The following is a 26,618-nucleotide window of genomic DNA, read 5'->3' on the forward strand; positions in this document are numbered from 1 at the left end:
ATACAGGAAAGCAGGCAAAGGTCCAACAGACAAATACTCCTGCAGCAACATGGATGCATCTATCCAAATGTACATCACACACCAAAGCAAAGACAATGCTAAAGAGAAAAGCACTTTTATTTCTTCAAGGGACAATTCTTCACCAAATCTTACAGCATTCAACACAGTAAACACTGATCTCAGAAAAAAAATTCAGTAAAATAAGTTGAGATTTGCAAGGAAAAAGTTATTTCTGTTTTTAGAGGAATAGTGCTTACCTGTAGCCTTAATAGTAGTAAATGCTAAAATATAAAGCCACATAGTAAAATTCAAATCAAATTTACAGTGTATTTAAAAAGTAAAATGTATTTCTTTCATTAAGTTGAAAAGCTTCTGAAGTACACAATACCCCAAATACTCCATGGGCAATGTGAATCATCCCAACACAGAACGTGTGGTTACACGCGATGATCATGACAAGGGGTTGAGCTGTCTCATCCCAGAACTATTCCTGTCCTCATCCTAATACACACTCTTCTGGTGAGCAGCCAATAATACTTAAAAAATTCTTCCAGGCAGGAAGTAGTATCAAATAAGTGCCCCATTTACCTTTGCTCTGCCCCAACACACGAATGTCAGCAGTTGGCAGGTCGTTTTGTGGTTTCCAAAGCTCAGGACTGAGGTGATGGCTGTGGGTAGCACCCATTCATTTCCTGGGGCTTGGTTTCACAAACCCAATATACCAAACAGCTCTTTATGGTCTTGATATTCAGTAATTTCTGCTTTTCTCTTAATTCTAGATAATCATGCTTCTTTATCCAACCGATACTATTATTTTCAAGTAAAATGGTGATATTACTTGATTACACTTCTTTATGATAAATGCTCTAAGCTGAATCAGCTCATGCTTCTTATTCTTCTACCGTTGACAATAATCACTTACTGGGAGAAAATTCGTATTACTGGTGAAATAGGATAAATATGGATTTACTTTCATGCATAACAATGGCACATCCTGTTTTTATTTACCTGAGGAATACTACAAATGTTAAGGGAGTAGAGGCAAAGAGAGGAAAATAAGCATGCTTACAGAACCGCTGTATTTTTGTGGTGTCTGACCTGGAGAGTAACTGTTTAGAGCTCTCCAGAAATGCTAACTATGTTTTTGCTCATGTTTAAGCTACCAAATGACCTTCAGAAGTTAAAGGTGTTAAGTTAATGTCCCCCTCCAAGACTCTGTAGGGGAAAAATGTACCTCAGTTAAATGCAGGTTTGGGGTTGACATTACTTCTAGAACTGCTGGTTTATGACGTTCTCCCATCCATGCACAGGAATTTAACTCCTGCCCATAAGGAAATAAGGCTAAAAACCTCAACCAAATAATATCATAGGTTATACTTATAGGCTACACATATAGGCTACACATATAGGCAGAGTGTCTTGAGCCTTACTGAACATTCCAAGTACATGGAACAGCCTAACTGACAACCAGCAAGACAGTTTATTATTCATATATGACTAAGTTTTCCATAGCCCTGGCATAGTGCTTGTATTTTATTGATAAATAGAGGAAAAGAAATTTCATCCAAAGATCTTAGAATTGAAACAGACAAGTACAGGCAAAGAATCAAAAAAGGGAAAGTAATTGAACAGTCAAATTTAGCAGTTCTGCTTTTAAAAAGAGTTTTCTTATATTTCTATTACAATATGGGCCAAATTAAAATGATTATGAGGCCTAAAGACTCAGTGAATGTGAATTATCTTTATTGTGTAAAGAACCAGTGATGTGCTTAGGACTACACCAGAGTTTAAACCAGAAAAGGATAAAACTAGGTGTACAGAAAGATGCTGAGGAATACTGTGATTTTGGAAATCTCCCTATAACATAAATATTGAAACACAGAAAGCTTTGAACTGACAGGGTGGTTTCTGTGAATTTCTTAGAAGAAAAGAGTCTCTAAACAACACCTCAGAAAACAGAGATTGCAAACTGCTTTGTTGGCATTAGGGAGCTTTCTGGAAGATGCAGAAAGATAAAAAAAAGGCATGGGAATGTCACTGTCAGAACCCGGACATACGGAAGTCATGGTAAGAAATAAGGTCTGAAATGCTCATAGGATGAAGTTTCATAATATCAAACTGGCACAGGGACTAGGCTGGAAAAGCTTACAAAGAACAGCCACGCATTTTAGCTCCCAGAGTAATTTTTCTATGTGATCTGGCATAGCTGCAGGGGGAATGGAGAACTGCAGGTGTAGAGCAGGCAGAGGAGAGATGAGTCAAAGATGACCGCAAGTGGAGAGAGGTCAATTGAAAAGAAGTAAAGAAGGCAGAGCTGGAGGTAATTTAAACTTCAATTCTACAGTGACTAATGACAGAAATAAGAAAGAAAAGCTGTCTCAACTACCTTTTCTCTTTGGCTTTCAATATATAGAAAGCCCCAAGGGAAAAAAAATCTCACTCAAATATAAGTTATCAAAGTAATAGTTCCAAGACATTAAAACATTTACATCTTCCCTAATTAAAGAGAACAGGATGCTGTTTGTAAGAGTGGCTTATTTTAAAGTGTTACTTAGGGTTTTTCCCTATAGGGAAATAGTCTCTAATAGCTAATCCAGAACAGCTATTCCACAGCTGATCCTCAAGTTTGTGCTCTTCTCAGTGCTTTTTTAGTCCATATTAGAAGTGGCTTAAGATAAATTGAAAATAAAATTCTGAATACAGGAGCATCTATACAAGATGTTAGTCCAAAAAAGGCTCCAGTTCTCTCAGAGATGGCTCTGTTTTTATTTTTCTACCTAACAAAACAAACTGGATTCGAAGATTCTTGAATAGATGAAATAAAAATGAAATAGATGAAATGGAAACATCTGCCTAAAAAGGTAAGCTAAGCAGTTGTCAGGAAGAGGGTCAGTTTGTAGCTTTGTCCTAACTTGTATCTTACATTCCCACCTGTAGATGAGGAGTTTTGACTTTTTCTTTTAGAAAAAAACAGTCCCTTATTTGATCAATACTCATAGCAACAATTTAAACACCATCTGGGCATAGGTAGAATTTTATAACAAAACACTTGAAATAGATGTAAAATGCCTGTCAGTTAACATTGCAGCCAATGTAAAATAATTGCATCAGACATGCATGCAACAGTTACAATTTCTAACTCAGTTTTCTAGTGGAACTCTGACACTTCTATTTTCAGTTTTAGCAACACCAAAGCTACTCCACGAAAAAGACAACTTCCTTGCTACATTTCTCAGGTTTCCAGTTTTAAGGTGAAAATAGTAAACATACTTATTTAAGGTGCTTTTTTTATTAAATAACAAACCTTTGATTTTAACATTAGAATGGTTGATCTTCCTTTCTTATGTTTTGATTGTACCTGTTCTTTATATCTAGCTGAATATGCATTTAAGTTGAATAGTTCTTTCTTTAGCAAATCTGAAAAAATCATGCAACAAGAGAGTTCAGCACTTTACCTCCAATTTGCCATGTGCACAGCCTAATAGCAATAGGTTGGCTCTGTCCCTCTCACAGGAAATAGGAGACCAAGGCCATGCTCCATCACTAGTTGCTGACCACCAGCAAATGACCATATCTTGCATACAGTTTATTGCCAGGTGACGTTTCATCCTTCTACCTTCTGGTCCAAGTATATCAATATAAGAAATCTGATGGAAGAAAAAAATGTAGGAAATATTTGAGGTGATAAAATAGCATAGTAGGAGCAAAGGGGAGCATTTACTTTGGGTGTGTGAAAAAGAATGTATATATACACACAGAGTACTGCGTACATATATCTTCATATAGGCTGTCTGTAAACGTGAAAAATATCTCCTCAGACAGAAAAAGACATGCTCACACTTTTATCTGTGGGGAGGGGATTGGGATGGAAAGGAATATGAGTTAAGAAGGAATTTACTGCAATGACTCCAATCAATACCAAAATGTACAGTCATGGTTGCTTGACAGCATCGACCTCCACATCGGATTTAAGCTTAGCCATATTAAATGACAAGTTCTGCAAAGCTGACCACGGAGCTAAGGCTAGTGTTTAAGACATAATCAAATATTAAATATATTCTACAGCATTTGAGCAAACATATATCTTTCTCTTTCCTCCCTAAATTAAGGAATCCAAACACAAACATCTGCTTTGCAAAAGAATATATACTTTTCTGCATAATGTGGATGAGCTACAGCATCATGCGTAAAGTTTATGCAGCTCTTGAGAATTGTGCCTCTTCCTCGGGAAGGATTTGTGGAATTTATTATTCAAACTCTGTTATTTGGAGCATGGTTATTTGAAAACATGAGCAGTGCACCATCTGGGTGACACATGCCAAGGAAATATAGATTGCACCGCATTTCTGCTTAAGGAATTAATGGAAGGTTGATAGCTAGGGGAAAAAAAACTATCTTGCCATTGCTGGTCAGCAATAATCGAACCACTTTCTGGGGATTAAGCGCATGGCTAAGCCTACTGGACCAGACACTAGCAAAGGGCAGGGGGTCTTCTTATCAGAGAAATGCTTCTGGAGCCAGTCTCACTACATGACAGATTGCTTTCATATTCCTGTCTGCAAGGCAACAAAGGCTGGCAGTAATGCGATAATGCCAGAGTGCAATGGGTGTTAAGAACCCGTTGCATTTATGTATTGTATTTAGTAAATAATCAGGCTCATCCAAATTGTGATCTCAGCTCTCAACCAAGGCCATTAAAATCAAGGTTAATGCTTTAATAATCCTTTGCTGTTTTTTATATGGTCAAAAAGAACCCTTTTCTATTTGCATGGTCATAATATTATTGACCTCTTCATCCCCTGAATACACATCAAAAGGAACTGAAATCAAAGTAATTACCAATGTTGTTCTCTCACAGTAAACATTTAACTCCTTGTTCTGTCTCCTTCAGTAAATTGAAATGGATTAAAAAACCACAGACAGGAAAAACTTGCAAAAGGTCAATATTTTCAGAATATCCTGTGTTTTACTTGTCAAAATACTTAGATGTGTAAAGATAAAACATACACAAAAGTTAACAGGTAGCTGCTACTTGAATTAGAACTATATATAAATAGCTAATTGGGTGACAACATATTGATTAGGTTGGAAAAGCACAAATACTTCCACATGTATTAATTAGTCCTGTATAGTAGCATTAACTGTTCATAACAATTTCATACGTAATAACAGCCACAAATCTTTTGTAAACCTTTATGTCTTGCAATAGACATGTCACTCTCAAACATGGACTCATGCCTCTGAGAAAAGGCAAATGATAATAGCTGGTATTCTATTTTGCTGGTCTCAAAACTGTAGTGATTCATATAATAAATTTTCCTTTACTGTTTCAAAGTGTAAATAAAATTCAATCATTTAGAAAGGAAGAGGATAGAGAGACTAATTCTTTCATTTAGGTATGCATTGTGTAAAAAACCCAACTTTTGGATAAATATCAAGCTGTGAGGAGGAAAGCATGGTTGACTTGTTCTTATTATTGACAGCACTCTGGCAGTCCAGCACTGCTGCCAATTTTGCCCACGGTGAGCCTGGACACCAAACAATGTGAAGTTGCTTATCATTACAACGAAAATATGACAGAAATTTAATTATATCATTGCAAGCATTTTTCTCATTTTAGAAACAGGAATTTAAACCCAAATACTACGTACATTTCTCAAGGTTACGCCAAAAGTCAGAGGCAGAAGTGAAGGCTACAATCAAATTTCCTGAATCTTGGCTCCAGATTTTAATCCCATGGTAGTTCTATACCAGTGCAAGTTATCTTTTTCATTCAATTTCTCTTGAAAAAAATCAACTCTAAGGAATGGGGTTTTTTCCCTACCCACCCCCCCATTTGTTATTGTTACAAGTTTGCACAGTTCCAACTGAGGACCATTTTGTTTCTACTGAGAGTGGCACTAGTGCTGACTGTGTGATCTTTAGCTTTTGGAAGTTTGACCAAAATCAGCCATGAAGAACTCTAAATCAGTGTAGAGAGCTGACATAATATTATTGCAGCAGTGAATAATACTTCCCGCAGTCTCACACTGGTGCAATTCTGAAGATAATAAAAATTATATTTAGCTGCCTAACTAGCAAGCCTCACACAAAAGAACATTCAATTAAAAAATGCAAATGCCTTTTTTTTGGCTGGCAGTGAAGTATTCCATAGTGATTCCCACTGATTTCAAGAGAAAGCAAAGTTAACGTTGAACACGGAGGTGTTTTGAGAAGCTCAGCTGTGTCAGCAAAGAACTGAAAACTTAACAACCCTATTAAGGAGTGCAGCAGATATTTCTGGTTTTTCCAAACATTAAGTCAGGAGCTGTGGCCCTCACACTCCAATGACAAAGGCAGTTGTCAGTTCACCATGGCTTCCTCGTTAAACTTTAGCACTGTTAAAAAAAAAAAGCCACACCACACACCACACTCAATTCCAAAGCACAGCCTTAACCAGGCACAAGGCACATCATTTTAAAGTAAAGTATGTATCAGCTCAGTTCCCAGTGAACAGTGAACTGTCTCAAATCCACGTTATGGAGGCTGGATCAATCTTGCAAACACAAGCCATTGCTGAAAAGAGGCCCTGAACTGAAACAGCCTGGAAAATGTATTAGATATTAATCCTAGCAGAAAGTATTTCTACCAAGCAAGTTAAAACACATTATGGCAAAACTTAAATTAAACATATCCTTAAAAAGCTTGCCTTGCAGTTGCAAGCTCCCTTATATCAGTAAGCAAATTACTAAGGGGTTGTCAAGGGGAAAATATTTGCTAGCATAAGATTGTTTTCCTTAATATTTACCCAGTCTGAAATAAATACAAACTCTCTCCTTTGCTCACAGCATCTTTCTACCTTTCTTGGGCAAAGGCTTGACCCTTCTTCATTCTTGCAGTGAATTGGATGCAGTCCCTTTCCTACTTCACCTGTTCAAAGTTAATTGCCTTGGCTGATTATTTTTTCATACTGCTATAGCACCATGCACTTCTACGTAAGGTCAGCTGCTGCCCTGATGCCAGAGAGCTTATGGTTGAAATCAGTTATGTCTGCACAGCCCAATCCATCCAAGATACAGTGTAATTCAGCCTGAGATGAGCTGGTTTCCACTGACATACAGACTGGATAGTGTAAAGCCAGCTCAGCTCTCTCGGCTACTTTCAGCTGCTGGTGTGATTGTGGTATAGACAAACCCACACACAGAGGGCTGGAAAAAAGGAGTATTTTAATCTTCATTGTGTAACTAGTGAATTGACATACATTGGAACCAAATCACTTGCCTAAGGTCACATATATAGTTGACTAGTGGTGAGAAACTCAGCTTCTTTGAGTCCTAACTCAGTGGCTTAATTGTAAAAGCGATTCTCCCAACAACTCCATCACTGTACCTAGAGGGGAAATTCAGATTTCTGCAAAGAATTACAGCAGTCTTGGAGCTCAGAGAGCTGAAGTATCAGAGCTTCATGAGTTCGTGTCTATCAGCTGAGCCACAGTAACTGACCATGTGTGTTTTCAGCCCACGACAAACAAGAGGTAAAACACATTAACTTAAATCTTTTACACTGAGGTTTACCACTACAGATTTTGCTTCATGCTTGTTAGATGCCAAGAATGTGCAAAGGGTCAGTTACTGCTGTTCAATGGACACAAGGTAATCTGTCAAGCAGAGGTCACTCAAATGTGTGTCTGAGCCCAAACGTAAACACAGTAGAAATTTGGATCCCTCTTGGCTCAGTGTTTTAACACATTAACTCAAGATGTCATATAATTTTTTATTTTTGTTTTTTTTTACTTTTCAGTAACTGCCATTTTCAGAATTTGAGCTGCTTTGGTCAGTTATATAAAGGTTTGCAATTTATGCTGCTATACAGTACCAGTGAGTACCAGTGATTCATAATGTACAGTTCCTGCAGTATTTGCAGTCACCATTGACAGCTATACCTTAAAGTCCGAACAAGAGAGTTTTTCCAGTCTTTTGTTTACATCGGGAGAATCCATCTTCTTTGTAAACTGAATAAAGCAGAGTTGGTTATGATCCTCAAATGACAAAATGATGAAATTGTCTGTAAGAACAGCTGAAAAAAAACCAAAATAAAAATTGTCAGTACTGTAATACCTGTCTCTAGTAACAAAAAAAAAAAGTACTGAACACTCCACTGAGACACTGCAAAAAGCAATTTTTTTCAAGACAGTGTCTTAAATATTGCACTGAAAGCCCTGTAATGTCCTAAAAGACATCAATGTGTCATCCTGTCAGGACCTTCTCGGAAATGAGAAATAAAGCCTAGGGAGTACTCTGATTACACAAACCTGAATAAATTATCTCATATCAAATTGCCACTACATCCAAATATATGTTTTATGCCCTTCCACATTAATTTTCATCTCGGTTCAGCCTTCAGTATTTTTTTTTTTCTTACGGTTACATCCACCAGTATTTCAGAAATGCACCTAATACAGCTAAGTTTGTGCTAAGGGTGATAAATGCAAATTAGTACTTGAGGTGTATCTGGTATTTGACATTGTAAGGTTCCTGGTGCTGCTGCAGACACTGAGGAGGCTGCTACATACAGGATTATGCTTTAGGGGGGTTATGAATTTGATGAAAGCTTCACATGTGGGGGTACCCAAACAGTACAAATAACCAAGATGGAACAGACTCCCTTGGAGTCTGGAAAAGCACAGTGGAATCCCTGCTGCTATCATAAGGGGGTTTTAGACCAAAATAGTTCAATACAAAAGTGATTAACAAATCAGTCAATGAACATTACTTAGAAAATAGTATCTAGGATTTTTCCCAAGTTATTTTCCCAGTTATTCAAGCAGCACCCACATTTAAAGAGATATCTGAGTATGAAGTGAGTAATCAGGGTAACTACTACCAGATCACTGGGGAATAATTGATGAGAAACATGTTTAAAGTAAAGCTAGCAAGCTGTGTTCAGACTGCAAACTCAGAAACCTCTGTTAAAAAGAAAATGCCAAATAAAGTGGAACTGGATTTAAAAACAAACAAACAGAACCCTGTGGAACAATCTCTGAAAAACAAACCTAAAAAAGCACTTGCTACTAATATCTCAGACTCTTAAATCTAAATTTTACATATCCTTAAGTAGACTGACAGTTCAGTCTTACATGGAAGCATGGAAAACTGGCTACTCAGCTTTGCTTTGATTTAGTCTGATTTATAACCACTTGCATTTTCCAACAGCCATGTCCTGGCACAACTCTGAAGAATCTGGTATGCAAATGCTAAAGGGTAGAGTTTAAAGCCAAATAATTGCCTTTGAAATGTAACATTAACACTAGCTTTTTTTGGTGGGAAAAAAAAAGGTGATAAAGTATCTGACTATAACTGAGATCTATAACTTAGTGCCATAATTGAGATCCTGCACACACACGAAAATTGAAAACCACTGAGTGTGGTATCCTCAATATGTATGCACACAGTTAAAATATTTTGATGCCCTCACAGACACAGTTTACATTAAAGATGAGCCACAGCACACCTCAGATGCTGATGAAATTTTGCCTATAAATAATCAGAACCAGGAGGACTTTATTAGATGCAGGAGCACTACAAAAGCAGTATTAATTCTGTATTTTGTACACACAACCTGACCTTTATTCCAAATGTTAAGAGGACATGCTACTTCAAATTAGAATTATAACATTTCATATGTAATTTTGGCAGATTGTAATCCTTATCCATTTCTACGTATACACAATTGCTAAAGTAAGAAATATTATTTTTATACAGGGTTCTTGTACTAAGTATAGAATTTCTTTTGGCCAACTTGATAATCACAAGCCCAATTCCAAGTCAGATTTGGAAGGATGTGCAGTTTTTTTGAATTAAAGTTAATTTCCTCTGGGACAACATCATGTTGTGGTTCTCACATAGGAATAGTTCAGTATAAAAATTTGTATTTTGAACACTATTTGTGTGGGTAACAAAAGTATCTTTTGTTGTTCATGAAAATAAAAACTGTATTGCAATGAGTTATTGGGTGGTTTGCTTTAATGGAACAGAGGCAGTTTTATTTCACCTTTGGACATCAGTATTGGTGAACATGAAGGTTTAAGAAAATCTTGAATAAGTGAAAATAAGGACAAACTATTATATAATGTTGTTTATATAATAAATACAGTGGTCTAGATGTAGGAAAGCATATTTGTTGCTTTATTATTCTTTTTAGTTGTAAGCTTTTTTAGTTAGTATTTTTTAGACAAATATTTGCATTTCTATGACATATTAGGTCAAGGTAAGGCATGATACATATAATTTAATTTTTTATTTTTCTTAAAGACAGAGTATTCTAAATAATTTCTACAAACAAATTCAATTTGGGTATAAGCTTAGCTTCCATGCTTTCCTACTTTTTGTCACCTGAAAGTATGATATTCTCCCTCTGGAAACTGAGGGCAAAAAATTGGAGATGGAATCCAGTAACTTAACTGAAGAGTGGAAAAAAAGGAATCAAGAAAGCAAATGTGTTCTATGCTCTCTGTGTAATTAGTTGAAAAAAATTAGGTTAGGGCTAAATTTTTTTAAAAATAAAGATTCTGCAAACATATTATTGTTAATTTCCATGACTAAACTACAATACGTTGATAAGAAAAGATCAGAGGGACACAGTACTGCAGGTTTCTTAAAGAACCAGGCCAACATTCAATAGTTGCCTGGGTATGGAGGAAAATAAATCATTAAAGATCAAACCTGAATTAAGCACATAATCTTACCAGAAGGATATAATGTGGGTCTACTTTTAAAGAATTTGGAAGATAATTCACATGTAATAGGGCTCACATCAAAATTTCATATTCTTGCTTGTGCAGAAGCCAAGATACCTGATTGATTTCTCAATGATATGATAGTCACATTATAAAGGTATGGAAAACAGGCATGTTTTTGTAAGTTTTCTTCAGCATTAAATGAAAACTTTACATTTAGCAGTCACTAGTTAATAACAATAGTGAGATTCTGGACTTTTAGAAACTAAATCAGAATACCTCCACATAACTAATCTTACCTAGCCTTTTTTAATAATAACTTTAATAATAACTATCCCATGTAATTAATCAATTGGCTAATGTTTGGTTCTGTCCCTTTTTCCTACTTCACAAAATAAACACGACAAGTTCAAATGGCATGTTCACAGTGATTACAATGTGTAAGAAACTGAATTTTAGAAACCCACGCAGCATTTGACAAGCCTGAAAACTTTGATGTTAAAAATTATTCTTAAAGTGTTCTTAGTCCTGAGGGTTGTAACTATGGCATTACATGCAATTACTTGTTGTGTTTGCAAGTCCCCAGTGGCAATAATTAGTCTACCTGTTGACATACTATTTCTCTACTCTATTGTTAATGTAGGCAATTGATTTGCACATGGGTGTAATTACCATCACTGATGGTGTCGGAGATGAGCTTCCCCACCAGGGTCCTGTCAATCACCACTTTCTCCAGCTGCGGCCCAGAAAGGCTTAGGGACACCAAGACACCTGAGTGAAAGAGGAGCTAAATCCAAAGAGCGAGGAAACAAGACATCAAAAATCATTAATAAAGTGAAACGTTCCAAGGTACATATTAGCCCCCGTCCATTATGTAGTAACCTAATTTTCAAAATTGCAAAAATGAATTATCATTGACGTGAAGATGTCTTATAATGACTTTGAAAGCTCTTTCAACGAAAGAGAGAGATGTAACACCACACTGAATTACATGGGTACGAGAGTTACAATTGCTGAACACTTGAAGAAGCAGCATGCTAAGTCCCCAAATATTACATAACATGTAGTGAATTAGTTTGTTAAAAATGGAGATCAAAATTCTGTCCTGCGTGAGGGAAGGAATGACACTGATCACTCTATCACCCATGGATCTGATCTTTTCTGTATAAAACAACTGCACAGCCTGCATGAAAAAACATATAAAGTAGAGTATAATGTAATTTTGCATTATTATCACAGATTAAAATCAGCACCTTTTTGCTATCCTTGTTATTTCTGATTATTCATATACTGTTTAACTTAAATAATGATGCCCTACCACAGAGATAGCTGTGAGCTCCCAATAAATCCCATTCACTCCTCAACATAAGGTTATAGATGTCTCTCTTAGAAAGAAAGAATTTAGGCTGTTGGACAGTATAGTCAGAGGGTTATTTCAGAGCTAATTGAATAATTCTGTGTAATTAATTTAAATTAAATGATACATATAATCTTGAAGACTAAGTCACAGTATTTATCAGGTCCTTCTGATGCCTTATCTTGTATGAGAGAGAGAATTCTCAGTGGGAGGAGTTATGAAAAACATTTATTTTTGCATAATAAAACCATTAGTTATTTTCTGAATGCAGCTATTACAGCAAAGGAAATCAGAAAATAAAACCCATAAAGAAATCCTCAGTGGAAAGACTGTTGCAGACAAGTCCAGAGGGCTCACCAAAGGCCAGGAATCTCAGACTCCAGCTCTTTCTTCTACCTAACAGCAGATTTTAAAGAAACCTCTGTGCTTTTTAAAAAAATTAACTACAAGAAAGAGAAATACTTGCTCTTGTAGGAGAATTTGGCAGGAAAAAAATCCCTTTTTGTTCTGTGCTGGAGATATGAGACAAATATGTTTGCAATATAATTTTTAGAACTCTCTTGCAGTGAGATCCACTGGATTATATAGTAAGTAAAAAGTATGAGGGACAGGAATGTAGTTATCTAATTGAGCTTGCCCCTTGTGCAATGCCCTGTTCCTGATAATTAAGTTGCAGAAACTCTCAGTTATGCATATTTTGCTATATTACTACAGCTCTGTGCTCTCCATAGCATAGAACAGAACAAGTGTATTTAAATAAATTATCTTCTTGCCCTGACTAATATCTATAACCAACATTTTTTGAAAATAAACTCTAGTGATGTGTGAAATCGAAACAAAAAAATACCTGTGATGCGAAATGAATTTTTAAGAACAAAATGATCATCCTCCATCCTGCCAAAATCTAATCATGCATTCACTTGATAAATATATATAGTCAATGTTTCAATATTCCCTGTGATGACAGATGTCCTTTAAGGTTTTGTCCTAGTAAAAATGTTAGACACGGTTACACTCATGCAGCTTTTATTACAATCTTTCAAAACTTCAATTTGTCCTTATGTTGAAGTTAGAGTAGATAAAATCACAATTTATTTCCAACGTGGTAATGTGAAGTCCAGCAAGGTTTGAGTACTGCTAGCTACAAATGTCCGAAAAACTCAGTTGAAAAAGTGAGGGTTGAAACCCAGAAGTTGCCAAACTGTGATACAAGCAATGATCAAGAAAAATTACGTAGTCTAGAAAGCTCGGTTCTAAGTAACTGAATGAACATTAGCCTGATAGAGAAGAGTAAAACACCCCAAAACTTTCAGTGTTATGTGCCAACAGAAGAGATGGTGCAATCATACAAATAAACTCTCCAATATGTTTATTCCACAACACCTTTGCTTGGGAGCTACGTCCTTCCCTCAGAAAGTGTTACTGTAATGGTAGGTTGTTCCCAGGCTTCCTGTTCTTGCAGGGAGCAAGGAAAACAAACTGGAGTTAACCTGGGAGAAAATCCACTGTGAATCAGAACTCTGTTTGTAGCCTCCAGGTTTACCTGACAGAGTAGGGAAACACACCACCCATCCAGGTAAAGAGGGGAGGCCAAACAGGAAAAAATGTGTTTTGATGGTTAAGGATCTTGACTGACTGCATTATGGAATGAGGCCACATGCTTGTCATTCTGCTGACATGTCCATCCACTATCCTGTGTACAGATGTGCTTGCAAACTCTTGGCCTGAGTGTATCAAGTAAGGTTAGCATTTTTAAACTCAGGGTGTAAATTCACTTTATTTCTATACATTAATTTCCTGGTAATGGCATAGATCGTACCTGTTACAGAGCTAGAATAAAAATTAATGAAAACTGCTCCAGTGTTTGATGACAAGGCATTTATATAAACATAAAATATTGTGCTAATGGGTGTGCTTTGCTTTACATCTATGAAACTAGTCATTAAACCAATGCTATGGATTTTCAACATTGCATAGATCTCTATGCTATCAGTATGACATGACAGAATGACAGAAAGTAGGCAAAAATAGTGTAATTTCCATGGCTTTTACTGTTTTTCCCATTATGTTCCCTCTTTCTTTTCATTTTACAGTAAAATATTTTTTACCCATTATGCTCCTCAGAAGTTTGAGAAATCTGGGAAAAACTTAAATTTTTCTTTAACAAATTTTTACTCTATTAACTTACCGTGATTGGTAACATACCTTTGCTCCATAGGTTTAAGTTCATTCTTCTAGGAATTTCAGAGTCTAAATTTAAAAAGTAAATCAGAGCCCTTTCACCCTATATGGCCATTTAAGGTTACTATTTAATCCATCTTCCTTTAAAAATGTTTTGGATTAGAACTGAGGATTTTTAAAAATTAGTTCCTAAAGTTTACCATGAAATACAAGCAGGTAGTTAAATAGAGCAGGGCTGGGATGGAGTCACCATCTCTGGAAGTATTAAAGACATGTAGACATGGCACTTAAGGACGTGGTTTAGTGATGAACTTGGTACTGTTAGGTTAACAGTTGGGCTCGATCTTAATGGTCCTTTCCACCCTAAATGATTCTATGATTCTATACTATCTTTGGTCAAAAATATTCTGTAACAGAGAAAATTTTTATGTGCTCAAATTGAAACCACTATTTCAATTTGTTTCTCACAGTGTAGTCTATGCAAAGACTGTTACATGATAACAAGAGTTAACTGCTGGTACACATAAGCTTGCATAGTTAAGCTCACATTTTGGTGGATGGGAGCAGTCCAATCATAAGTACAAAGGAATATAAAGCAAATAGGGAAGATTGCAAACTTGGCTTGAACACAGATAAAAAGTGATTCAACTCCAAAAAGTACTGCTCAAGGGAACTGCCCATCATTTCTTAGGAATAAAAGCAAATGTAAGAGGCTTTATTTACACCAGGCACTAAATCATTCCATCTAACAGATATTAAATTACGGAAGGAAATTCACAATAATGAAACACATCATAAATTTTTCAGATTGAAGTGCTGTGATGGGAAAAATAAAATCAGAAGAGTAATCTCTACAACTTAAACAGTCTCCAGGTGTTCCTAAACAAAATATGAAAACATGACTTCATAACTATTGGAAGAATAGGCAGAGCCTTTGTACTTGAATGTAGTCTGAGTGAAATGTTTGGGCATGTGGTCATTCTATATGCTGGGAAGGAAGGGCCACCTAATATCAGTGTTACCAAGGATTGAATGTGAAGACTTTGATCGAATGGATTATGTACTTTATGTGCCTCCAATGAGCAAGAAAGACATAAGAAGGAGCTGAGAATACTCAGGGGAAGACTTAGCCCTTCCCCAGTAGGAATGTGGTCTAATATATATTTGAGTCAGTTTTTATTAAGCAAAGGACTTAAGTACTGGTTCATGATTTACGGATTTTAGTAGAACTTAAGCATGTACTTAAGTGGATTCCTTTACCCTCAGAAACCTTAGGTCTTGCCTCCTCATTCATGCAGCTTAGCTGTTTATCAGCCCTTCTACCTAAAAAGATACCTGCGGAGCAAAGCCAGGATTTGCTTCTATCTGATTAAAATTGGAAGAGAAGGAAAATATGCCTGTAAAAAATATTGCTGCAAACTGTTTTCCCTTACAGAGTCCAACTGACAAAGGAATATGCAAAAGGAGAAGAGAATTGCAAAGCATTTCTTGTTCAAGCAGGTTCCCAGGGTTTTTCCCCACCTCTTCATTCCAGATTGCTTTCTTAGCCACCCCACCATAATTACTGTGTTGCATGCCTTATTACAGATGAAGTTATTGTTGTTACACGTTACTGTTTCACAATAATCAATGCATTTGTACTTCTAGCTCCAAATATCTAAAACCACACAACACATTAATGGTTGTGATCAAAAGCACCCAAAAGAATTTAATATGAGGGCAGTGTTCCCCCCAGTAACTGGTGATGGGTGCTAGCTGCTCATGTGTTCTAGCCAGAATGTCTTGATTTTGATATCAAATGTGCTGCTCTGTGTCACCACATAGCTTGCTAAATCACTTTGCTTATGGGTATTGTAGGTGATAGAACAGGCCATGTCAGACTGCTGTGGATCTCAATTCAGAATCCAGTTCTAAGTATGCCAGTGATGGCAACAGAAAAACCATTTATATGCATATGTAAATTGCAACACAAGCACAATTAAATGAAATCAAAACAATTTAGCAAAGAATACATAAATCTTTTTCATTAGCAGGTAACAGATATGATTCATAGCTAGTGCTTGGCTCTGATACAATAAAATGTATAACAGTGTTGGCATGTGTTTAATTCAACACCATAATGCAAATGTAAAACTAAAAAAAAAGTTGGAAATCAAATGTTTTGGCTAGACCTCATTACTTTTTACTGCCTTACATTGTAAAACCAAACTGAACCAATGGCATAATTTCATAGGAAGATTTCATGATTTTGTGGCAAAACTTAAAAGCATTCCAAAGAATTAGGGAAGGAGACCAAGAAGAAGGGAAGCAGCCAGAGCTGAGTTGAGTAAACTCAACAATACTGATAAAATTAATTCCTTAGGTTATTACTCCTCAGGAGGGAAAGCTGAGGAGCACAGTGGCATCTTATTGTAAAGACTTCTTGTCTTTTTCCCATCATCCTTCTTCTACGGTCTATTTATTTTCCTTTGACATCAGCTAACTGAAGATTATAGGATTATTTCAGCAACTCAACACAGGTCATCAAAGTTGGGGGTCAGAAGTACCATACAGAAATGGTGTGGGTTCAGATCCTATTGGAATAGAGCTAAAGAGAAGACCTCAGCTCTTTAGGACTCAACTAAGCTCTTTTAAATATGAGAGCAAGCTCCTTGACAAAAATCCCTGTACTGTCTAGGTTATGTTTACATGAACTGGCACATCACCCATTTCAGAAGCTCTAAGCAATATTAGACTGTGTACTTAGCACTCCAAAATAAAGGTCAATGGATTTTTTTTTCGGCAACGGACAAGGAAGCAAATGTGAAACTTCTAGTGCACTGATTGTACAAAAAAAAAGTAATAGGAGAGATTTTGATGCATAAAATGAACAGAAAGGTAGAAAGCTGGGCCAACATTACGGTCATTCTAGGCAAACTCCTATAGAAAAGCCAACTTTGAGAAACACATTCATGCGACAGACAAGATTTCTCACTGAGACATATGCATGAAGTCTAATTGGTCATTTGGTTAGTGTGACAGCACATTTATTTTTAGCAGATGCATATGTAAAATTATAGCCCCCAATTTTTGCCTGTGGGCTAGTTTTATGATGGAAGTGCTGGAGGAAGCAGCGAGGGATTAGGAATACTGATGTTTAGGTTACAGAAGGCACACTAGCAGCAGTCCTATGGTTGTTTTTCACAAAATCTGAGGGAAATCCTACTACTCTTTTAAAGGATAGCCTTGTTATCATTGTATCATCCTTCACATTTCTTTCCATTTGTTCTGTCTTGTTCAAGGTTCAGCAGCCACTGAGTTTTTGGATGGCACATTGTTATTACAATACAAAGAGTATTACTCCTGGTTCAGCTACAGATATGGCAGATTCAAATACAAAGAACATTTATTGAAAAATATGATGGCTGTTGAGTTCAATACTTAAATTTCTATACATGAGTTTATTTGACAATGTATTGCTACTAAAACCAAAGAGCTAAAAAAAAAAAGATACTGTAATTAAACCATATACTCAAATTTACCCCAAAACATCTAAATTATGACAATCAGGGTAATTCACTACATGCTCTTCATGCTGTTTGTTTGACACATTGCTTTCTATTACTCTTGAAAATTAATGCAAACTGGACTCTTCCCACTAGCTCTGGTATCCATACAAAAGAGGCTGTGAATACAGTGGTGCCATGCCACAGATCCCACTATTACATGGTAAGCACTTTCTGCTGAAACACTTGATTAGTATTCTACATAGAATTAAAAAATAAACGTACAACATCTTTTCCAGAGGCTTCAGAATATTTGCATCAAAAAGGGACAGTCCAATTATTGCTGTAAAATGCTCAAAGAGAGATGAGGAGCAGAAAAACAAACCATCTGACATCAAAATTGATAGAAGACAGCTTTTCTGTTCTAAACTCTTCCAAGTGATTCATTTTTCTCTATTTTATTTTCATTTGTTGGAGGTCTTTCATTTTCAGGAAGACAGAAAGTGGACTAACACAATTGTTTGGGCAAAACATTCTAAGCCCTGTTGGAGATTTCAATAATCAGCCACTATTATGCAAAAAAATATTTTGTTTTGTAATTGAGAAACCAAAAGGAGAATTTAAGGACAGAGAAATGACTGTGATTTCTATCTATAACTTTCACTCTGGTTACGTTATAACCTATACCATCACTTATACTCTGGCCATGAAAATCATCTACAGAAACCCCCAAAATACTCAACTAATTAAACTACTCCTTTACATTATTCAACCCAATATAGAGCTAGACCTAATATACTAAGATGAAAGCACCCATCTCTTTTCTTTCCCATCTTGTCCAAGAAATAAGTAAAATTGTATTTGTCTCATTTATGTTGATGTAAGCCTGAAATTACTTAGAGGATGCTAAGTTAAAAAATAAAAAAAGAAGGGTTTTATACAGAACTGACAGTCAACCAAAGGTGTTATATGATGAAGGCAGAATGATCACATTCTGGAAGGAAGTTCACTGTTCCAAGTTATGTGTTGGTAACGAATGAGGGTGGATGCAGATAGATGGGAGGGGAAGGAAAATGATAAAGGAAGAATGGACAGGGAAAGCAAATGAAGAGACAGTAAAATGGGAAGAAAATGAATACACTCACAGCTAATTGACTTAGTATTTCTTAACTAAACTCCTTTCCTAATCAGAACAATAATAACAGGAAAAAATGAATCCTCTAAATTAGCATACAATTAATATTTAAATAAGCTTTAGAAGATTAACATTCACAGATATATACATGTAATCTGTACACGAATGATAGACATTAACTAGGGGTAAGATCTGCTAGGCAAATTTAGCTTAGACAATAATATTTTTATTATTGAGGTGAAAAGACTACATACCATTTGGCATATCAAATATTTAAACATTTTGCTATTCCTAAAGACATTCCTGGAATTTTAGCTGTATAATGTTCAGATATTTAATATTCATTCTGTTGGCCCACATTTGGAGCTATTTGAATTACAAGAAAAAATTATGAAACTGAAAAAGCATAAAAGTTAGAAGATAAAATTTCTTTTTAGAAACAGTAATATTGACAAGTATTCCCCATGCCAAGCAGTTTCAAATGTGATGCAATTCCTCATGAAGGCTGTATAAACATATAAAATTCATTACATATGTTTTTCAGAAGAAGCACATGATTAAGGAGCTAAAGCACATGTCATGTTCAGCTCTCCTACCTGTCCTACTGCTCTGTTGTAATGAGGATGTGAAAAGTTTTTTCTTGTACACAATATGTGGAACTCATACAGCCAAAGAACATAGCCGTATGTGTGCCACATGTCACAATATCTCCTATTCCATAACTTGATTAATGATCTAGTTGGTTTAGAGTTACAGTTTCCCTCCCATATTACACAAGAATAAAATAATAGTGACAGACATGAAAATAATGAAGACATAAAAATATAATATAACACCGATTATATGTGTCATATTCCACAGACTTGTCTATATATTTTAACTGGTCCCTCAGCCTGCTATTCTGAGGTACAGGATGTTTTCAGTTTCCCCAAACAATAAGAGTAATAATAACAATAACAACAACAACAGCAGCAATAATCATCCTCATCATGTCTCACAATCAGGGCCCTTTAATGTAATTTTTTTTGTGTTGATAAACCCCAGATTTTTATTTCAGGCATGTATTTCAGAGTAGAAATTTAAATAAACCCAATCTAGGTAATAAGGGCCCATATATTAAAAAAAAGCCCAATGATTTTCGGTGTTAGTTAACATTTTAACACTACTGCTTCCATCACTGGATGGCTGTTTTGGCACCACTGACTGAACACTGCATAACACAATACCTGACAGGTATGTTTGTTCTTCCATTTGCTCAGCACACATGGAGTGTTTTGCATTAAGTCCTAGAGGGCAACAGAAAACAGAGAGTGGAGTTGGCAGCACACATTGTCACTATCAGTTAACAGACTTCTGATTTTTCAAGTTTACAGATGAGGCATTCCACACAAAGATGCAGCTGTTTTAGAACAGCCCACCAGACAAAAGCACATTTATCATCACTGGGAGAGTTGGATCTTTATGAAAACTAAAGCTGTTGAAAGAGGTCTAAAAACCAGATTAGATGTTGCTGTACTTGAAACCTTCTGAAACGTACCTCCACCTCCTTGAGTGCATCTCGCAGTTTGTCTGCTCTCTTGCTTTTCAGGATCCAAGGATAATCTCGGGCTGCCAAATAAAAGTCAAAAAAAAAAAAAGGCAGAAGGTAGACAAATGTGTATGTATAGGTGACTCTATATATGTATATATGTGTGTGTGTGTATGCATGTGTGGGAATGTGCACAAACATTTTTATGTATAATTTAAAAAGTTCTTCAAGTTGAGCTTCATCTTCTGTGGAAACACAAAACTAAGATTCCTAGGAGTTACTTTAAATGTAAAACTTACCCATCATTGGAAGGAAATAGCTGTGGTTCCTATTGTCAAAGGATCTCCTTTTGGAAGGCTCAGTCATAGGAACAGTTGGCATATTCTATCCACACTGACCATGACTTCCACATGGCAATTATGCATAAAGCTCTCAGGATCTTACCCAGCTTGCAATGAAAAAGTGTCTCCTGTTCAGTATGTTAACTCAGATTTAAGTTATAAAATCCTAAACAGATTCTATTCTTCTGAACTAACATTTCATTGCCTAGTTTCAAAAAGCAGGCACTAACATGTTTGCAAAATATATATGCAAGAATATATGCATATATAGAAGTATTAAAACCAGGCAATTGTGAATGCCATAACTTATAGAGTATAGTTATTTATAGGATTTGCTTTTGAAAATTTGGTCTGAAGAATCTGCCAAGTCAAGCAAAGAAGAAACTGCATGACTGCTGAAGTTCTTTAACAAATTTAATAATGTACAGCACACTATTGTGAAAATTCTGGCCTAATACATTAATTCTAGTAACCAGGAGGCAAAGCTTCCTCTGGAGTTGCCAGTAATTGGCTTGTTTCATGGCTGAGAATCAGGTTCTAATAACTTGTGAAATTTCTTCATTTAAAAGTGAGCAGTTCTCTGTTCATAAGTGTACAATAAAAACCATGAGAAACTAGAACACATTGTTTAAAATCTGTTCCTATTTAAAGGAAACCTGATGAAAAGTTTTGAGCTCCAGGCTGTCAGTTTGTATGCCAACTTCCAGACTGAATGACTTAGCAGTTATGCTTAAACCTCCCTGCAAAAAGGAGCTTACAATAGGAGTGCTATAGAGTGAAAAAATGAAGGATTTCATATATCAACAAAAGAGGACACCAGCATACAACCTCTCTTTGTGTTTTATTGGACTGAAGCCAGTGTTGGTGTAACTGTTATGATAATATTAATTAGGCATGTAAGATCACATTTTCAGTGGTTGCCTTCATAAATACTGGAATATTTATCCACATATGCAAAATGGGAAATTGCCTGTGCAGATACCAAACTATCTGTACAAATCAACAGCTGTGAATAAAGTTCCCCAGTGCTCCTTTTTCCAAAATGTGCCACGCAGGCTTTGTGCCAAGGGCACCCCTGTATTCAGAGCAATGAAGTGCAGCAGCTTGTGCTCCTTTTGCCTGTCACATGTATAACACGTAACAGCCGGGGCTGGCATGTAACGGGCCTGCTTCTCCTTTCAGACATGCAGTGCCTGCAAGGTAACACTACACTGAGCACAAGGCATGTAAACCTATGATGCTCCTCCCTGTGTGCAACTCTTCCTCACCTGCCCACCTTTACAGAGCTGTATTGATTCCTACTGACACACAACCCTCTGCAGTGGGTGTAGATCGACCACGTGGCTGCATGAACCTGTACACCCATCCCCAGCAGGGCTTCAACCTGCTCCAAACACACCTAATGGTGCTGCAAAGAACTAATCCTTCCAGAACACATTTTGCCTTCAAATGTGTGCACAATTCCGTGGAAATTTTCATTCTGGTAACAGCACAGATATTCCTTGGTGAAGTTGTCTAAAAAAAATCAGTTAGGTTTTTCAGAGTTGTCATGTAATAATGTTTGATCATTAACAAATGCTCTGAGCAATAGTAACTATGCAGGACTTGTAAAACTTGAGCTAAAGAAAAATTGTACTAAATACAAAAAATCTTTGACTGCCACAGTGCTGCTGTGTAGTAGTATGAACTGAAATTGCTTTGAGCCAGGTAATGCAGGAACAGTGTAAATGTTTAAAAGTTGAAAGCATTCTATGAAGGCAGCTGATTATTTATCTGGAATCTGATTTTGGCTGAAAGTACTTAAGTTATAACTTTCAGTTTTAAGGCAGCTGGTATTGCAATTCAAGAGCTGATTGGGAAAATGTTTATTGCTCATCTGCTAAGTAAAATTTCAAAAGGAAAAATCTGGATTATTTTTGTGATTCTTTTTGACACTGGATTTGAGAAGCAATACACTCTACCATGCTTAGTGACAGAAAAAAAAACAGATTGCAAATATACCAGGAAGGAATAATTACAAATTTTCAATTGTCTTGTGCTGTGTAGTTCTGTGACCATCTGTCTTGGATGACATGTGCAGAAAGTTACATTAGAAGCAGTCTGAGGTTATTTTAATGCTTTGTCAGGGACATCACCAATCCAAATTAACAATTTGGCCTTATTGTAACAAGAAACTCAGAAAATATCCTTACATTCTGCTACCTTTTGCTTCTCTTCTAAGTAACTGTGCTTCATCTGTGATGCTAAAGGAAAGAGGATGAAAAGATGAATGATAATCCTTACAACTGCTGTCAGCAAATATTAATATTAGAGGACTCACACAGTTTGATAAAACACAGAAATTTACAGAAAAAATTAAGACAGCCCCGATGTTTTCACCTTGTAAGGCAGATACCTTAAATTCGCAGTGAAAGAAAGGCTTACAGAGCCCAGCAGGTGGGCTGGTGTTACTGAGCCCCCCAGTCTCATCAGATAGTGAAGGGAGCTGCAACTGAGCCCAGGACTGGGCTGAGTCCGTCTGTCTGTCGGCAGAGCCGCGCAGACAGCAGAGTGTGGACCACAGGATGACTGGGCCACCCCGGACCCAAAGAGGGGGTAATTCCAGCCCAACAGACCTTTGGGCCCGTGGTGAAACTTGTAGGATTAACAGGATTAATCAGATAAAGAAAATGGATCATTCTCTCTGAAATGGCCATTTCAGATAGCAGGCAGGGCGCTGAGGCCGGACTGGCACTGCGGCGAGTTCGAGATGCCCTCTGCTGGGGTCCCAGCATGTGCTGGGCTGAACAGAACATAGAATATCTTAAAAAACAGAAGAATTCAGAGTATAAATTCCCACTGAGGTTTCTAGTGGCATAAAGTGAATATTTTTCAATTTTTTTTTCTTCTCTGGTTTAAAAAGTTTTCAAATACTCTGACATAAATTGGGAGAGAGTATCTTTTCCTGTGCTTCCTTACTCCATAGAAATAAAGAGACATATACCAACAAGAAATTCGAAGCTGCATTTTTGGTGTCAATCATTGAACATTTTGAGGTTTTGCTTGGTTTCACTTACAGTTATTTATATTTTACCTGGTTCTTTCTTGTCAGAGTACTGGTGGATCCCAATGTCTTCATCTACACAAATAAATGTTAATATATTTCATTATGGATGTGACACTAGAAACAGAACACAACTTAGCAAGCAAAGTTCAGCATCTCAATTTTTGCCAGCTGAAACAGTGTTAGGTGTTAAAATACAAGCAACAGAGAAAAAAAACCCAGCATACAGCCTGAATACCATTAGGACTTCCAAGAACCAGCAGGCAAGGCATGGAAAAGGATGTGACAAATTTATTTGGAGCTGTCATTTCCCTCACATACGCTTTGATTCTCTTCCAGCTGCCAACATGCAAAAGTATTTTTACCACCTTCCTAATCAGCATATTTTGTGTTCTTTCACAAGGAAAGGTAAGGATCACAGTGAAAAGTGTAGCTTAGCATAACTTAAAATGTTTTCTAATGACTGACACAGTTGAGTTGAAGACAATGGTATTTTTTAAGATTGATGAACTCATAAAGCTGCTCTTTCAAAGGATCCAATATTCTTAATCTATAGGTAATATCGTCTACCTGGTTCCCATGGCAAAGAAATTTGGATGTTTCAGCTACATTGGGACTGCAACCACACCAGTCACTTCCTGATGCGGCTGACAGGTAAATAGTTGCATGTGCCAAGGCAAGATGCACTGAGTAGACCTAAAGGACAGTGTTACATTGCATCTTTTTTAAATAATTAGCTTGTCACTGCATCCATCTCCTTCTAAACTCAGACAGGGGTATACCACGGGGAGAAATTCCGTACATGGAAGAAGAAGGTAGGAAGGCACTGAAATGGCAGGCAGGTTTTAAGCCAGGACAGCAGTCCTCCCTTCTGCCTCAGAATTTTTGAACGAGGTCTCTAGGCAACGAATAAATGGAAGCAAGAAGGTCAAAAGTGGAAAATAGGCACAGCAACACACTCTTTTAACTACAATAAATCACAACTGTGATTTATTTAAACCATCAGACTTCTATGAAATACAGCTTTTGACTTTTTGACGTTATTTGTTGTTACAGAACAGCTCTCACACAAAGACGGGATGTCAAAGGCATATTGAGTCAATATTTGAATAATAGCGTTCAACTGAATATCCACTGATTATTCAGAATAATATTTCAGCAAAAGTATTGTACACTACAATTGGCATGATGTGTCATAAATAATATTTTGATGTGGTCCACTTATAAACCAGTGGGTTTTTTTCAGTATTATATTTTAGCAATAGCAAGGCAAGACGAACGAAGGTAATTTCTACATGGCTAGTAATTAGTCATGTGTCTCCTGGAACAATCAATTAATAAGATAAATATGTCCTTGTAAGTATAAAATTTCAAGTAATTATGTAAAACACCCAGAACATGCAGTATTTTCTTATTTTCCCATTAAGTACAAATCACAATGCCTCTGCAGATCACTTGACTATAGATCATTCACCCAAAATTACACTGAAGCTTACAATCAAGTAGACTATGGTTTCCTGAGAAGAGAAAGGCATTCAATTAAATATAATCTTAACACTTTTTTCTTGAAAGGATGCTCCAGTTCTGTGGCAAGATAAGCAAAGAAGTTCAAACACCATATTGCTGCCTAATTTTCTTTCCCTTAAGTATAAAAACCCATTTCATTTGAGTAGTCAGAATTTTACATTAGTTTAATATTCATCAACAAGCTTTGATGTTTTGTTTTAGTAACAGGTAAGAGCTCACCTCTAATACGTAAGTTGGTCTTCAAAGACCACAGAAACATCTCAGTCAGGAAGAAGGACATCTGGTGACATATGGAGCCTTAGCACTGGGAAAAGAAGGAGAGAAACCTCATGAGCCAATTTATTACTCTCTACTACCAGTGAAACTGCAGGTGTTTTGGAAACTAAGTGCTAGAAGAACTTAGCACTGACGATATTTTGTTGTATGTAAGCTGTAGCTTTTGACCACAATAAAAAGAATAATGCATGGGAAAGAATAGGATAAGAAATAGAATATGTCTATATACACATCATACACAGACACAGATCAACATTTCTATAAATGAGCTGCTCTTACTAAAGTAAATAATTTTGTGCTTGGTGCTTCTCATATACACATTATAATCTATTTTTACTGTATGGTTATTACCTTGACATATGCAAAAGTGAAACCACTCTTTAAATATCCGGTTTAGATAGGAAAATTTGACTTTCAGGCCAAATTTTTTAAATGCTGTACATAGGGAAGTGTCAATACAGTCAAGAAACAGCTTTGAGCACAACATCTGCAAATATTAGTTATAGTGCCAAAACCAACAAATGATGTCTTCCTAAATAAAAGAAAAGCACTTAGAATAAATCAATTAGAACTGATAAAACAACAGATGCTAAGTATATAGAATATGAGTTGAAATATTATGTACGCTGGCTACTTATTAAATGTTTGCTATGTTTTTTTAAACAATCCATCTGCATATTCCCAGCAGAGGGTGTTTGTGTTTCAAAGGAGAATTGGGAATATTCCAAGACACAGTACCAAGTAGACTTTCCTGAGTGATTTTGTGCAGTGGGTCACCAGACGAATAACTTTCACTACTTTCTCTAAACCCAAGGATCCCCTGAAAGCTGGACTCAGTAGTGGTGTTTACACAACTGTAGGACCACTGTTAATGTGGTACTATACTTGAACTTTTTTCTTTTTTGAAGTAGACTCTTAATTTGCTTTCCGTGAGTGCCATTTAGATAGTGAATCAATGACGAGATGATTGCAGAATTTCTATCACATAGAGTACCAGACCTTTGCGTCAAGAGTGCCATGATGAAAAATAT

General features: G+C 36.4%; 1 protein-coding gene across 4 annotated transcripts in view; it reads right to left on the reverse strand.

The window, feature by feature from the left end:
• WDPCP (WD repeat containing planar cell polarity effector) overlaps positions 1-26,618 on the reverse strand; it is a 148,745-nt gene that overhangs the window by 78,770 nt on the left and 43,357 nt on the right. For all 4 annotated transcript variants that reach the window (XM_027694899.1, XM_027694898.1, XM_027694901.1 and 1 more), the window contains exons 3-10: positions 25,531-25,615; positions 23,815-23,859; positions 22,934-22,984; positions 20,410-20,480; positions 20,099-20,158; positions 11,387-11,501; positions 7,922-8,055; positions 3,456-3,647 (exon numbers count right to left, since the gene is read on the reverse strand). In XM_027694899.1, coding sequence (XP_027550700.1) covers positions 3,456-3,647; positions 7,922-8,055; positions 11,387-11,501; positions 20,099-20,158; positions 20,410-20,480; positions 22,934-22,984; positions 23,815-23,859; positions 25,531-25,591 — 729 coding nt within the window. In that variant the 5' untranslated portion in view covers positions 25,592-25,615. The remainder of the gene's footprint in view (positions 1-3,455; positions 3,648-7,921; positions 8,056-11,386; positions 11,502-20,098; positions 20,159-20,409; positions 20,481-22,933; positions 22,985-23,814; positions 23,860-25,530; positions 25,616-26,618) is intronic.

Source organism: Neopelma chrysocephalum, unplaced genomic scaffold (genome assembly GCF_003984885.1).
Source record: "Neopelma chrysocephalum unplaced genomic scaffold, ASM398488v2 Primary Assembly neopelma1_99, whole genome shotgun sequence".
In the NCBI taxonomy this organism is placed as follows: Eukaryota; Metazoa; Chordata; class Aves; order Passeriformes; family Pipridae; genus Neopelma; species Neopelma chrysocephalum.